Source organism: Pseudophryne corroboree, chromosome 3 (genome assembly GCF_028390025.1).
Source record: "Pseudophryne corroboree isolate aPseCor3 chromosome 3, aPseCor3.hap2, whole genome shotgun sequence".
Lineage (NCBI taxonomy): Eukaryota > Metazoa > Chordata > Amphibia > Anura > Myobatrachidae > Pseudophryne > Pseudophryne corroboree.
This window is the reverse complement of record NC_086446.1, coordinates 391,134,115-391,150,944: the sequence shown is the minus strand read 5'-3', so window position 1 is coordinate 391,150,944 and position 16,830 is coordinate 391,134,115. Positions and strand designations below refer to the sequence as shown.

Here is a 16,830-nt window from a genome sequence, read left to right as displayed (position 1 = left end):
CAGCACGAGGTGGAAGTCGATCTTGATCTTTCCCTATTTTTGGAACCTGAACATTTTTGTTCTCCATATTTTAATAGGCACAACTAAAAGGCACCTCAGGTAAACAATGGAGATGGATGGATACTAGTATACTTATGGATGGACGAGCGACTGCCGACACAGAGGTAGCTACAGCCGTGGACTACCGTACTGCGTCTGCTGCTAATATAGACTGGATGATAATGATATAAAAAAATATATATATATCACTACTGCAGCCGGACAGGTATATATTATATAATGACGGACCTGCTGGACACTGTCAGCACTGCAGACTCCTAAAGTAAGCTACTAGTATCAAGAAGATAGAAAGAAAAAAAACACCACAGGTAGGTGGTATACAATTATGGATGGACGAGCGACTGCCGACACAGAGGTAGCTACAGCCGTGGACTACCGTACTGCGTCTGCTGCTAATATAGACTGGATGATAATGATATAAAAAAAATAAGAATTTACTTACCGATAATTCTATTTCTCATAGTCCGTAGTGGATGCTGGGAACTCCGAAAGGACCATGGGGAATAGCGGCTCCGCAGGAGACTGGGCACAAAAGTAAAAGCTTTAGGACTAGCTGGTGTGCACTGGCTCCTCCCCCTATGACCCTCCTCCAAGCCTCAGTTAGGATACTGTGCCCGGACGAGCGTACACAATAAGGAAGGATTTTGAATCCCGGGTAAGACTCATACCAGCCACACCAATCACACCTTACAACCTGTGATCTGAACCCAGTTAACAGCATGATAACAGAGGAGCCTCTGAAAAGATGGCTCACAACAATAATAACCCGATTTTTGTAACTATGTACAAGTATTGCAGACAATCCGCACTTGGGATGGGCGCCAAGCATCCACTACGGACTATGAGAAATAGAATTATCGGTAAGTAAATTCTTATTTTCTCTGACGTCCTAGTGGATGCTGGGAACTCCGAAAGGACCATGGGGATTATACCAAAGCTCCCAAACGGGCGGGAAAGTGCGGATGACTCTGCAGCACCGAATGAGAGAACTCCAGGTCCTCCTCAGCCAGGGTATCAAATTTGTAGAATTTAGCAAACGTGTTTGCCCCTGACCAAGTAGCTGCTCGGCAAAGTTGTAAAGCCGAGACCCCTCGGGCAGCCGCCCAAGATGAGCCCACTTTCCTTGTGGAATGGGCTTTTACAGATTTTGGCTGTGGCAGGCCTGCCACAGAATGTGCAAGCTGAATTGTACTACAAATCCAACGAGCAATAGTCTGCTTAGAAGCAGGAGCACCCAGCTTGTTGGGTGCATACAGGATAAACAGCGAGTCAGATTTTCTGACTCCAGCCGTACTGGAACATATATTTTCAGGGCCCTGACTACGTCCAGCAACTTGGAATCCTCCAAGTCCCTAGTAGCCGCAGGTACCACAATAGGCTGGTTTAAGTGAAACGCTGAAACCACCTTAGGGAGAAATTGAGGACGAGTCCTCAATTCTGCCCTGTCTGTATGAAAAATTAGGTAAGGGCTTTTATAGGATAAAGCCGCCAATTCTGAGATACGCCTGGCTGAAGCCAGGGCTAACAGCATTACCACTTTCCATGTGAGATATTTTAAGTCCACAGTGGTGAGTGGTTCAAACCAATGTGATTTTAGGAACCCCAAAACTACATTGAGATCCCAAGGTGCCACTGGAGGCACAAAAGGAGGCTGTATATGCAGTACCCCCTTGACAAACGTCTGAACTTCAGGAACTGAAGCTAGTTCTTTCTGGAAGAAAATCGACAGGGCCGAAATTTGAACCTTAATGGACCCTAATTTTAGGCCCATAGACAGTCCTGTTTGCAGGAAATGCAGGAAACGACCCAGTTGAAATTCCTCTGTAGGGGCCTTCCTGGCCTCACACCACGCAACATATTTACGCCAAATACGGTGATAATGTTGCACAGTTACATCCTTCCTGGCTTTGATCAGGGTAGGGATGACTTCATCCGGAATGCCTTTTTCCTTCAGGATCCGGCGTTCAACCGCCATGCCGTCAAACGCAGCCGCGGTAAGTCTTGGAACAGACAGGGTCCCTGCTGGAGCAGGTCCTTTCTTAGAGGTAGAGGCCACGGGTCCTCCGTGAGCATCTCTTGAAGTTCCGGGTACCAAGTCCTTCTTGGCCAATCCGGAGCCACGAGTATAGATCTTACTCCTCTCCTTCTTATGATTCTCAGTACCTTGGGTATGAGAGGCAGAGGAGGGAACACATACACTGACTGGTACACCCACGGTGTTACCAGAGCGTCCACAGCTATTGCATGAGGGTCCCTTGACCTGGCGCAATATCTGTCTAGTTTTTTGTTGAGGCGGGACGCCATCATGTCCACCTTTGGTTTTTCCCAACGGTTCACAATCATGTGGAAGACTTCTGGGTGAAGTCCCCACTCCCCCGGGTGGAGGTCGTGTCTGCTGAGGAAGTCTGCATCCCAGTTGTCCACTCCCGGAATGAACACTGCTGACAGTGCTATCACATGATTTTCCGCCCAGCGAAGAATCCTTGCAACTTCCGTCATTGCCCTCCTGCTTCTTGTGCCGCCCTGTCTGTTTACGTGGGCGACTGCCGTGATGTTGTCTGACTGGATCAGCACCGGCTGACCTTGAAGCAGAGGTCTTGCTAGGCTTAGAGCATTGTAAATGGCCCTTAGCTCCAGGATATTTATGTGAAGTGATGTCTCCAGGCTTGACCACAAGCCCTGGAAATTCCTTCTCTGTGTGACTGCTCCCCAGCCTCGCAGGCTGGCATCCGTGGTCACCAGGACCCAGTCCTGAATGCCGAATCTGCGGCCCTCTAGAAGATGAGCACTCTGCAACCACCACAGGAGAGACACCCTTGTCTTTGGTGACAGGGTTATCCGCTGATGCATCTGAAGATGCGATCCGGACCATTTGTCTAGCAGGTCCCACTGGAAAGTTCTTGCGTGGAATCTGCCGAATGGAATTGCTTCGTAGGAAGCCACCATTTTTTCCAAGGACCCTTGTGCATAGATGCACTGACACTTGGCCTGGTTTTAGGAGGTTTCTGACTAGTTCGGATAACTCCCTGGCTTTCTCCTCCGGGAGAAACACCTTTTTCTGGACTGTGTCCAGGATCATTCCTAGGAATAGAAGACGTGTCGTCGGGATCAGCTGCGACTTTGGAATATTGAGAATCCAACCGTGCTGCCGCAACACTACTTGAGATAGTGCTACCCCGACTACCAACTGTTCCCTGGATCTTGCCCTTATCAGGAGATCGTCCAAGTAAGGGATAAATAAAACTCCCTTCCTTCGAAGGAGTATCATCATTTCGGCCATTACTTTGGTAAAGACCCGGGGTGCCGTGGACAAACCAAACGGCAGCGTCTGAAACTGATAGTGACAGTTCTGTACCACAAACCTGAGGTACCCTTGGTGAGAAGGGTAAATTGGGACATGGAGGTAAGCATCCTTGATGTCCAAAGACACCATATAATCCCCTTCTTCCAGGTTCGCAATCACCACTCTGAGTGACTCCATCTTGAATTTGAACCTTTGTATGTAAGTGTTCAAGGATTTCAGATTTAAAATAGGTCTCACCGAGCCGTCCGGCTTCGGTACCACAAACAGCGTGGAATAATACCCCTTTCCCTGTTGCAGGAGGGGTACCGTGATTATCACCTGCTGGGAATACAGCTTGTGAATGGCTTCCAATACCGCCTCCCTGTCGGAGGGAGACGTCGGTAAAGCAGACTTCAGGAACCGGCGAGGGGGAGACGTCTCGAATTCCAATTTGTACCCCTGAGATACTACCTGCAGGATCCAGGGGTCCACTTGCGAGTGAGCCCACTGCGCGCTGAAATTCTTGAGACGGGCCCCCACCGCGCCTGAGTCCGCTAGTGAAGCCCCAGCCTGAGGACTTGGCAGAAACGGAAGAGGGCTTCTGTTCCTGGGAACTGGCTGTTTCCATATGCCTTTTGGAGTCAGCATCACCTGACCACTGCCTCGTCCATAACCCTCTTCTGGCAGAAATGGACAGCGCACTTACTCTTGATGCCAGTCGGCAAATATTCCTCTGTGCATCACGCATATATAGAAATGCATCTTTTAAATGCTCTATAGTCAGTAATATACTGTCCCTATCTAGGGTATCAATATTTTCAGTCAGGGAATCCGACCACGCCACCCCAGCACTGCACATCCAGGCTGAGGCGATTGCTGGTCGCAGTATAACACCCGTGTGAATGTATATACATTTTAGGATATTCTCCTGCTTTCTGTCAGCAGGTTCCTTAAGGGCGGCCGTATCAGGAGACGGTAGTGCCACCTGTTTAGACAAACGTGTGAGCGCTTTATCCCCCCTAGGGGGTGTTTCCCAACGTGCCCTATCCTCTGGCGGGAAGGGGTATGATGCTAATAACCTTTTAGGAATTATCAGTTTTTTAATCGGGGAAAACCCACGCTTCATCACACACTTCTTTTAATTCCTCAGATGCAGGAAAAACTACAGGCAGTTTTTTCTCACCAAACATAATACCCTTTTTAGTGGTACTTGTATTATCAGAAATATGTAAAACATTTTTCATAGCCTCAATCATGTAACATGTGGCCCTACTGGAAGTCACATTCGTCTCTTCATCGTCGACACTGGAGTCAGTATCCGTGTCGGCGTCTGTATCTGCCATCTGAGGTAACGGGCGTTTTAGAGCCCCTGATGGCTTTTGAGACGCCTGGACAGTCACAAGCTGAGTAGCCGGCTGTCTCATGTCATCATTTTTGACACGTAATTCCTTCCATAAGCTCAGCCACTCAGGTGTCGACTCCCTAGGGGGTGACAACTCCATTACAGGCAATTGCTCCGCCTCCACACCATGTTCCTCCTCATACATGTCGACACAATCGTACCGACACACAGCACACACACAGGGAATGCTCTGATAGAGGACAGGACCCCACTAGCCCTTTGGGGAGACAGAGGGAGAGTATGCCAGCACACACCAGAGCGCTATATATATACAGGGATAACCTTATAGAAGTGTTTTTCCCCTAATAGCTGCTGTTTTATTAATACTGCGCCTAATTAGTGCCCCCCTCTCTTTTTTAACCCTTTCTGTAGTGTAGTAACTGCAGGGGAGAGCCAGGGAGCTTCCCTCCAATGGAGCTGTGAGGAAAAATGGCGCCAGTGTGCTGAGGAGATAGGCTCCGCCCCTTTTTTGCAGACTTTTCTCCCGCAATTTTATGGATTCTGGCAGGGGTTAAAATACATCCATATAGCCCTGGGGGTTATATGTGATGTATTTTCGCCAGCCAAGGTGTTTTTATTGCTGCTCAGGGCGCCCCCCCCCCAGCGCCCTGCACCCTCAGTGACCGGAGTGTGAAGTGTGCCTGAGGAGCAATGGCGCACAGCTGCAGTGCTGTGCGCTACCTTGGTGAAGACTGATGTCTTCTGCCGCCGATTTTCCGGACCTCTTCTTGCTTCTGGCTCTGTAAGGAGGCCGGCGGCGCGGCTCTGGGACCGGACTCCGAGGCTGGGCCTGTGTTCGGTCCCTCTGGAGCTAATGGTGTCCAGTAGCCTAAGAAGCCCAAGCTGGCTGCAAGCAGGCAGGTTCGCTTCTTCTCCCCTTAGTCCCTCGATGCAGTGAGCCTGTTGCCAGCAGGTCTCACTGAAAATAAAAAACCTAAAACTAAACTTTTTCTAAGAAACTCAGGAGAGCCTCCTAGAATGCACCCTTCTCGGCCGGGCACAAAAATCTAACTGAGGCATGGAGGAGGGTCATAGGGGGAGGAGCCAGTGCACACCAGGTAGTCCTAAAGCTTTACTTTTGTGCCCAGTCTCCTACGGAGCCGCTATTCCCCATGGTCCTTACGGAGTTCCCAGCATCCACTAGGACGTCAGAGAAATATATTTATATCACTACTGCAGCCGGACAGGTATATATTATATAATGACGGACCTGATGGACACTGTCAGCACTGCAGACTCCTAAAGTAAGCTACTAGTATCAAGAAGATAGAAAAAAAAAAACACAACAGGTAGGTGGTATACAATTATGGATGGACGAGCGACTGCCGACACAGAGGTAGCTACAGCCGTGGACTACCGTACTGCGTCTGCTGCTAATATAGACTGGATGATAATGATATAAAAAATATATATATATCACTACTGCAGCCAGACAGGTATATATTATATAATGACGGACCTGCTGGACACTGTCAGCACTGCAGACTCCTAAAGTTAACTACTAGTATGAAGAAGATAAAAAAAAAACCACCACAGGTAGGTATACAATTATGGACGAGCGACTGCCGACACAGAGGTAGCTACAGCCGTGGACTACCGTACTGCGTCTGCTGCTAGTATAGACTGGATGATAATGATATAAAAAAAATATATATATCACTACTGCAGGACAGGTATATATTATATAATGACGGACCTGCTGGACACTGTCAGCAGAATGCGTTTATAGAATAAAAACACCACACGACGAGTGTTTAACTTTTTCAGGCAGACAATCACAATATACTGGTGGTCACTGGTCAGTCACACTGGCAGTGGCACTCTGGCAGCAAAAGTGTGCACTGTTAAATATATGTACTCCTGCTATAACTGCTCCCCAGTCTCCCCCACAATTAAGCTGTGTGAGCAGTGAGCACTCAGCACAGTCAGATATACATAGATGATGCAGCACACTGAGGCTGAGCACAGATATGGTATACTGTGTCACTGTGTATCGTTTTTTTTCAGGCAGAGAACGGATTATATTAAATAATAATAAAACTGCACTGGTGGTCACTGGTCAGTCACTAGTAAACTCTGCACTCTCTGAGTACTCCTAAGCTCCAGTAAATCAAGTATCTCACTATCTATTTCTATTCTAAACGGAGAGGACGCCAGCCACGTCCTCTCCCTATCAATCTCAATGCACGTGTGAAAATGGCGGCGACGCGCGGCTCCTTATATAGAATCCGAGTCTCGCGATAGAATCCGAGCCTCACGAGAATCCGACAGCGGGATGATGACGTTCGGGCGCGCTCGGGTTAACCGAGCAAGGCGGGAAGATCCAAGTCTGCCTCGGACCCGTGTAAAAAGCGTGAAGTTCGGGGGGGTTCGGTTTCCGAGAAACCGAACCCGCTCATCACTAGTATATATATATATATATATATGTATATGCGCCTAATTATGTGCCCCCCCCCCCCCTCTTCTTTAAAACCCTCTTTCACTGTGGTATAAGCAGGGGAGAGTCTGGGGAGCTTCCTCTCAGCTGTGCTGTGGAGAAAATGGCGCTGGTGAGTGCTGAGGGAGAAGCCCCACCCCCTCGGTGGCGGGCTTCTGTCCCTCTCAAATACACTAAAAATTGGCGGGGCCTCTTATATATATATATATATATATATATATACAGTGGCCAGCTGTATACATATATATTTTTTGCCAAAGAGAGGTTCATATGCTGCCCAGGGCGCCCCCCCTGCGCCCTGCACCCTTACAGTGACTGCCGTGTGTGAGGTGTATGGGAGCAATGGCGCACAGCGTTACTGCTGCGCGTTACCTCAGTGAAGATCATGAAGTCTTCTGCCGCCTCTGAAGTCTTCTTTTCTTCTCATACTCACCCGGCTTCTATCTTCCGGCTCTGTGAGGAGGACGGCGGCGCGGCTCCGGGACGAACTCCAGGGTGAGACCTGTGTTACGACTCCCTCTGGAGCTAATGGTGTCCAGTAGCCTAAGAAGCAGAGCCTTGAAACTCTCAGAAGTAGGTCTGCTTCTCTCTCCTCAGTCCCACGATGCAGGGAGCCTGTTGCCAGCAGGCTCCCTGGAAATAAAAAACCTAACAAATACTTTGACAGGAAACTCAGGAGAGCTCCCTGTAATGCACCCAATCTCCTCTGGGCACAGTATCAAACTGAGGTCTGGTGGAGGGGCATAGAGGGATGAGCCAGTGCACACCCAGACCTAAAGCCTTTCTTAAAGTGCCCATGTCTCCTGCGGAGCCCGTCTATCCCCATGGTCCTTACGGAGTCCCCAGCATCCTCTAGGACGTAAGAGAAAATTGGTTCAGCAAAGGGCTGAGAACAGCCTCAGAAGAAAACGATTAATGAACTGTTGAATCAAAAACAAAACAAAAGGAAAAGCTAGACAATCACCATTTGCTTTTTTTTTTTTTTTTTAGCTTTAAAGTGGATAGTTTGTTACAACATGCTTATTATGTTCATAAAAAAGTTAAATTGTTATCCAACTGTACCCAACATACTAAACTTTATTTATAAAAAAAAAAAAAAAACTTTCTTTCCATGTGCATCACTATGACTGGCCTCTCCATCATGGAACCACATTTCCAGTTTCCAGAAACTATTCGGCATGGATAGGTAGAAAGGAGAAACAGAGACTGACTACTGCTGGCGTCATGTTGTAGGAGGCAGATTCACACTGTTTTCAGCAGCTAATGGATGTGCTAGGGGCTCCCAAATTAGCCCCAATACCCAGCACTTATTGGGAATTATAATTCGCGTGCCTCAGAGCTGTGATAACACACAGGTTCGGTAACTTATCCCAAATCCCATGTGAATTCGGACGAAAAACGTCCCTATAATGGATAGCCAGATAATGGCCATCGGGTTAAAATCGCAATATCAGCCAGTTTTTTGGGGATGTTATTTTAGATGAAAAATAGATGTGTACCACTTGGGGCACACAGAAAATAGCTATTGATACTGGGTATGGGACTGTAAATAATAGAGGCGGTAACCTAAGCTGGACAACCCCTTTTATATACTATAAGCTATTTTGGGAAAAGGACAGTTTGGAGTTGAAGACCTACAAGAATAATGAAAGACGCACAAGGATGGGAAATGCATTGCTTTCAATGAATTATAGTTTCATACAACATGCTACTCTTTTCCTTTGGAAATTGATATCTAAATTGATATCTAATGCTTAGTTAAAAAAAAAAATAATCAGCTGGGAAAGATGTTAAGTGTAAACAGGTAGAACGGTCAGGTATTTGTGACAGGAACGTTTTCATTTTCCTCCAAACTAAGTTAAATACACAAAACAGATTTGCCCGCACTACTCACAGTACACTTGTCTTACCTATATAGTCTGTCTGTCCATCAGGCTGGACAATGACTAGTGAAGTCAATCCCTGCAATAAAAGTAGAAAATTCAAATTTATGTTTTGTATCCAACCTTAAGTCAAACATTATGGGACAAAACAACGGTATGTGCATGATTGTGACACGACAGAATAGAGACAATTCATACCGTGATTGTTACTGTGTGAAATAGATTCTCTTATTCATTTTATAAGGACCCACAATGCCTGCTCCATTCATTCTACTTCTGTAAACAACAATACCTACTCACACTTCCTTTGTTCCCCTTATTTTCAGGGGCTCAAATGTAACTGGACAACTTAGAATAATAAATAAAATTTTCATTTATAATACTTTGTTGAGAATCCTTTGCAGGCAATGACTGGAGGAAGTCTGGAACCCGATCGAACCAGAATCAGGCCCAGTGATAGCAGCACGCAGGCAAGGTTTACATAAATAAAATTGTGATGTGTGTAACTATGGCGAACAGGGTTATTTTAACTGTATCTCCACATGTGTTTTATCGACTGAGCTATCAGTATGACATACTGCATGTTGGTTGAAAAACACCAACTTAAAATCACTGCATTTATGATGATCATCATACCATTTATACCCCCTGTCACACTGCCACCAGTGGGAGAGATGGGGGTGGGGGGTGGGGGGAAGGGAAGTAGGATCCAACACTAGAGGTTAATGGCTCCTATCTCTGCTGACAGGACACTGAGCTCCTGAGGGTGATGATCGCAAGCCCAGGAGGCGACCGCTCAATCCCGCAGCACGGCCACAACCCCCTAACAGAGCCAGAAGAGGGAGTGGTGAGTATGATGCCGCTGCCCCGGTAAGCGGGTCACCGGCAGGAATGGCGGCACAAGGGTAGGAGCGCAGTTCTGAGAGGCTGCGCTCCGGAGGGCTCAGCTGTACTTGTAGTGCGGCGCTGTGAGGGGCGCCCTGGGCCAGTGCAATACCCTACACTGGTTAAGATAGCTTACAAGGTCTAACCCACTGTTTGCTGCAGATTTACCTAAGGCCAGTATAATCTCTAAGTGCGGGAAGACTCGCCATTACAGGGGGCGGAGCTTCTTCCTCAGAGCGGATCCAGCACTCACCAGCGCCATTTTCTCCCTGCAGATGACAGCAACAGAACGCTGACAGGGAGCGCTGCCCTCCACATAACTCCAGCTATCCTATGCGGTAGCAGGGTGTTACAGACAAGGGGGGGGGGGGGGGGGGGGGGGGGGAGAGTGAGATATTAACTGTTTAATCTACTAAGGTTATTCAGTCAGCGCCGGCTGTTTACTGTATAAACTGCCTACTTGGGCGCTGTGTGGCTGGCTCCTTATACTCTGCTCTCTGAAGGTACTCTGGGGGAGACGGTGTCTGACATTTTCCTGTGTGTGTGTTTGTATAGCTCACATAAACATGTCTAAGAACTCTGTATCTTCTCCAGAAGAGTCTATTCCTTGTACTCAGGACTGTAATATACTGTCTCAGCCTACTGAATCCGAACCCCCATGGGTGGATTCTATTAGGGGAATAATATCCCAGATCTCATCTTGGATAGCTCATAATGAGACTGAAACACAGGTTTGAAAAAGTCTGTTGAGGTCTTGTCGTATTCAGCTCCCACTACCTCTTCAAAACCTTCAAAAACCCCAATTACTTACCCTAAGAAGCGTGCAAGTTGACACGGATACCGACTCAGATACAGGTGACGGTGATGGGGATATGCAGGGGGGAGATGCATCCCTTGCTAAAGGGGTGCAACTTATGATTGAGGCTAATAGGGATGATTACACATTACTGATAAGGTACCTGAGCCTGCAGACACATTCCCTGCGTCTAAGGAGTTAAACGCATTATTTGAAAAATCCTGGGAGAACCCGGAGAAAAAAATTCCAGATTCCAAAAAGGGTTCTCATTGCTTTTCCTTTCCCTGAGGAGGACAGGAAAAAATGGTAAATCCCACCTGTAGTAGAAGCTTCTGTATCTAGTTTGTCTAAAAAGGTAGTTTTACCTGTCCCTGGGTCCACCGCTTTGAAAGAGCCGGCTGACCGTAAGATTGAGACTACATTCAAATCTTTATACACAGCTACTGGCGTAGCTTTAAGGCCTACCATTGCTTGTGCGTGGATTTCTAAAGCCATAGTAAAGTGGTCAGGCACGTTACTAGAGGAATTAGACTCTATGGATAGACGTGACATTGAATTGTTCTTACGTCACATACAGGACTCATGGTGGAGGCCATGAAGGACCTTGGCCATCTTAATGCAAGGGCATCTTCCATGGCTGTCTCGGCACGCAGGGGACTCTGGCTGTGCCAATGGTCTGCGGATGCGGAATCCAAGAAGAGTGTGGAGAACCTACACTTCACAGGTCAGGCTCTGTTTGGTGAAGCGTAAGATGCGTGGATCTCAACGGCAACTGCGGGTAAGTCAACATTCCTTCCCTCAGCTACAGCACCTGCTAGGAAATCTTATCCTACGTCTACCATGCAGTCCTTTCGGACCGCAAAAGCCAAGTAGTCCAAACCCCCTTCCACTTTCTATAGAGGTGGTCGGGGGAAATCCAAAAAACCTACACCAACAGGTTCACAGGAACAGAAACCCGGTTCTGCTTCCTCAAAATCCTCGGCATGACGGTGGACCTCCCAGCCTTGAGATCGGGCAGGTGGGAGCAAGATTAAGAAATTTCAGTCATGTCTGGGCATCATCAGGCCTAGACCCCTGGGTACAAGATATTGTTGCCCAGGGGTACAGACTGGAGTTTCAAGAACTCCCACCTCACAGATTCTTCAAATCGGGCTTACCAGCTTTGCTGACAGAAAGTGCTATCCTACAGGAAGCCATTCACAAATTGCTAAGGTCAAATGTTATTGTTCCAGTTCCACCTCACTTAACAAACAAGGCTTATTACTCAAACCTGTTTGGTGGTACCGAAACTGGACGGTTCAGTCAGGCTAATATTGAATCTAAAGTCATTGAACCCTTATTTGAGGGAATTCAAATTCAAGATGGAGTCTCTGAGTGCGGTGATCTCAGGTCTGGAGGAGGGGGACTTTCTAGTATCCCTAGATATCAAGAATGCGTGCCTTCACATTCCGATCTGGCCGCCTCACCAGGCTTATCTAAGATTTGCGCTGCTAGACTGTCACTATCAGTTTGGCCTCTCCATGGCATCGAGGGTGTTCACAAAGGTCATGGCGGAGATGATGCTACTACTCCGCAAGAAGGGGGTGAACATAATTCCTTATCTGGACGATCTGCTGATAAAAGCGTCTTCCAGGGAGAAGCTGATAAAGAGCATTGCTCTCTCAACTCAACTACTCCAGGATCACGGGTGGATCCTGAATCTTCCAAAGTCGCATTTGGAGCCGACAAGGAGAATGTCCTTCCTGGGGATGATCCTCGACACGGAAGTACAGAGGGTGTTTCTGCCAGAGGAGAAAGCGTTGGTGATACAGGCAATGGTCCGGGATGTCCTGAAGCCAGCCCGGGTATCCGTTCATCAGTGCATTTGCCTTCTGGGAAAGATGGTTGCCTCCTACGAGGCTCTACAGTATGGAAGATTTCATGCACGATCTTTCCAACTGGATCTCCTGGACAAATAGAAACATAGAATTTGTCGGCAGATAAGAACCACTTGGCCCATCTAGTCTGCCCCCCTTTTTTTTTTACATTATTTTTATCTCTAACCTTATTTGATCCTTATTTCTTTGTAATGATATCCTTATGTCTATCCCATGCATGTTAAATTGCTCTACTGTCTTAGCCTCTACCACCTCTGATGGGAGGCTATTCCACTTGTCCACTACCCTTTCTGCAAAATAGTTTTTCCGCAATTTTCCCCTGAACCTCCCACCCTCCAGTCTCAGTGCATGTCCTCGTGTCCTATTGCTTCTCTTCATTTGGAGAATGTTTCCCTCCTGGACTTTGTTAAAACCCTTGATATATTTGAAAGTTTCTATCATGTCCCCCCTTTCTCTTCTCTCCTCCAAACTATACATATTGAGATTTCTTAGTCTTTCTGGGTATGTTTTGTAATGTAGGCCATGCACCATTTTAGTTGCCCTCCTTTGTACAGTTTCTAATGTATTAATATCCTTTTGAAGATATGGCCTCCAGAACTGAATACAGTATTCTAGGTGAGGCCGTACCAATGACCTATACAGTGGCATTATTACTTCTTTCTTTCTGCTGCTGATTCCTCTCCCAATGCAGTCAAGCATCTGACTAGCCTTCCTCATTGCCTTGTTACATTGCTTACCTGCCTTTAAGTCATCTGAAATAGTGACTCCTAGATCCCTTTCCTCCTCAGTAGTTTCCAGTATAGTGCCATTAATACTATATTTAGTTTTTGGATTTTTGAGACCCAAGTGCATGATTTTGAATTTTTTGGCATTAAACTGTAATTGCCACACTCTTGACCATTCCTCTAGTCTACCTAGATCCTCAATCATTTGTTTTACCCCACCTGGTGTCTACACCCTGTTGCATACCTTTGTGTCATCTGCAAAAAGGCATACTTTCCCTTTAATGCCATTTGCAATGTCACCAATAAAGATATTAAAAAGCACTGGTCCAAGTACAGATCCCTGGGGTACTCCACTGGTAACATTTCCCTCCTGTGAATGCACTCCATTTACCACAACTCTCTGTTTTCTATCCTTCAACCAAGATCTAATCCATTCAATAATCCTAATAACCAAACCCAAACTTTCAAGTTTATTTAGCAGTCTGCGATGTGGAACAGTGTCAAAAGCCTTACTAAAGTCTAGATAAGCTATATCCATGGCTCCACCTTTATCCATCACTTTAGTCACACAATCAAAAAAGTCAGTAAGATTTGTTTGACATGATCTCCCCCCAGTGAATCCATGCTGTTTGGGATCCTGTAAATTGCCGGATTTGAGATAATCTACAACTCTTTCTTTTTAGAGTGTTTCCATCAATTTCCCTACTACTGATGTAAGACTCACTGGTCTGTAGTTGTTTGCCTCTTCCTTGCTTCCACTTTTGTGCAGCGGGACTATGTTTGCTCTTTTCCAGTCCTCTGGAATTACTCCTGTAGATAAAAATGGTCGGGATCTCATCTTCACATGCACCAGAGGATACGTCTGTCAACGAATACCAGAATATCGCTCCTCTGGTGGCTTCAAACTTCTCACCTACTAGAGGTTCACAGGTACGGGATTCAGAATTGGATCCTCCTAACCACGGATGCAAGCCTCAGGGGCTTGGGAGCTGTCACCCAAGGGGAAAACTTCCAAGAAAGGTGGTCAAGTCTGGAATCCATCCTTCCGATAAACATTCTGGAACTAAGGGCCGTGTACAACGGTCTTCTACAAGCGGCACATCTTCTGAAAGGTCAGGCCATTCAAGTTCAGTCAGACAATGTAACGACAGTGGCCTACATAAACAGACAAGGTGGAACAAAGAGCAGAGCTGCAATATCAGAGGTAACAAAAAACATCCTCTGGGCAGAAAAGCACGCGGTGACGCTGTCAGCAATTTTCATTCCGGGAGTGGACAACTGGGAAGCGGACTTCCTCAGCAGACACGATCTCCATCCGGGAGAGTGGGGCCTCCACCAAGAGGTGTTCGCAGAGGTGTCAAGTCTTTGGGGCGTACCTCAAATAGACTTGATGGCCTTCCGCCTCAACAAGAAGCTCCGGAGGTACTGTTCCAGGTCGAGGGGCCGATAGTCAGTGGCGATAGACGCCCTGGTAACTCCGTGGGTGTTCCAGTCAGTGTATGTGTTCCCTCCACTTCCACTCATCCCAAGGATTCTCAAACTAATAAAACGTACAAGAGTTCAGGCGATCCTCATTGCTCCGGACTGGCCAAGGCAAGCTTGGAACGCGGAACTTCTGGAGTTATTGTTGGAAAATCTAAGGCCTCTTCCTCTTCGAGAGGACCTTCTGCAGCAGGAGCAGTTCTCTTATCAAGACTTACCACGGCTATGTTTGACTGCATGGAGGTTGAACGCCAGATCTTAGCTCAGAAGGGCATTCCGAATAAGGTTATTCCTACCCTGATACAGGTTAGGAAAGGAGTAACGTCTGAACATTACCATTGAATTGGAAAAAGTAAGTGTCTTGGTGTGAAGCCAAGAAGTTTCCTACGATGGAGTTTCAACTAGGGCGGTTTCTCCTCTTTCTGCAAGCGGACGTGGAAGTAGGCCTGAGGTTGGGCTCCATAAAAGTTCAGATTTCAGGCCTTGTCCATTTTCTTCCAGAATCAATTGGCTGCCCTCCCCCTGAGGTTCAGACTTTCTTGAAAGGTGTTCTGCACATCCAGCCTCCCTTTGTGCCTCCTATGGCCCCTTGGGATCTTAATGTGGTGCTGCAGTTCCTGGGGTCGGATTGGTTCGAACCTTTACAGGAGGTGTCAAGTTCCTTACTTGGAAGGCGGTCACACTGTTGGCATTAGCATCTGCTAGACGTGTGTCGGAATTGGGGGCATTTTCCTGCAAGAGCCCCTACTTGATTTTCCATGAAGATAGAGCTGAGCTCAGGACGCATCAGCAATTTCTTCCGAAGATTGTGTCGGTTTTTCATATCAACCTATTGTGATGCCAGTGGCTACCGACTCCTCAATTACTTCAAAATCCATGGATGTTGTAAGGGCTTTGAAGATTTCTGTGAAGAGAACTTCTCGTCACAGAAAGTCAGACCCTCTGTTTGTCCTTTATGATCCCAACAAGGTTGGGTGGCCTGCTTCTAAGCAGACGATTTCTCGCTGGATCGGGTGTACTATCCAGCATGCTTATTCTACTGCAGGCTTGCCGTGTCCAAAATCCGTTAAGGCCCACTCTACTCGTAAAGTGGGTTCTTCCTGGGCGGCTGCCCGGGGTGTCTCGGCTTTACAACTTTGCCGAGCAGATACTTGGTCAGGATCGAACACGTTTGCTAAGTTCCACAAGTTCGATGCTTTGGCCTCTGAAGACCTTCAGTTTGGTCAATCTGTTCTGCAGGAGCCTCCACGCTCTACCTCCCGTACTGGGAGCTTTGGTACATCCCCATGGTACTAATGTGGACCCCAGCATCCTCTAGGATGTGGAAGAAAATAGGATTTGAATTACCTACCAGTAAATCCTTTTCTTGTAGTCCGTAGAGGATGCTAGGCGCCCGCCCAGCGCTTCGCTTTCCTGCATTTGTTACTTAGTTAAGTACTGCGTTGTTACTTGGTTAAGTACTGTTGTTCAGCCGTTGAATTGTTTCAGGCTGGTTAGCTTGGTTTTCTGTTATGTGTGAGCAAGTGTGAATCTCATCACTATCTGTGTATTTTCTTCTCTTGAAGTATGTCTGTCTCCTCGGGCACAGTTTCTAGATGGAGTCTGGTAGGAGGGGCATAGAGGGAGGAGCCAGCCCACACTATTAAACGCTTTAAGTGCCCATGGCTCCCAAGGGACCCATCTATACCCCATGGTACTAATGTGGACCCCAGCATCCCTCTACGGACTACGAGAAAAGGATTTACCGGTAGGTAATTAAAATCCTATTATTATTTCTCTTTCCCAGTTTAACAAGTCTAAAAACTGGTCATAAAACAAATACAAAAAGTATGTTGTCTTCTTTTTTTTACTAAATACTTTTAAAAACAAGCAAAAATGTCTTATGAAGTACTAATGCATGCTATAGCTGGGACTCTGTAGGTAACTCTGCTTTCAGCACAAGTTGAGTTGGGGGTAATAAGTGCTGGGACTTACCACTTAAAGTGGTGTATTTATAGCCA

General features: G+C 46.9%; 1 protein-coding gene across 2 annotated transcripts in view; it reads right to left on the bottom strand.

Annotated features, from left to right (window-relative positions):
* The window catches only part of BRCA1 (BRCA1 DNA repair associated), a 373,734-nt gene that overhangs the window by 22,634 nt on the left and 334,270 nt on the right, over positions 1–16,830 (bottom strand). For both annotated transcript variants that reach the window (XM_063960070.1, XM_063960071.1), the window contains exon 22: positions 9,093–9,144. In XM_063960070.1, coding sequence (XP_063816140.1) covers positions 9,093–9,144 — 52 coding nt within the window. The remainder of the gene's footprint in view (positions 1–9,092; positions 9,145–16,830) is intronic.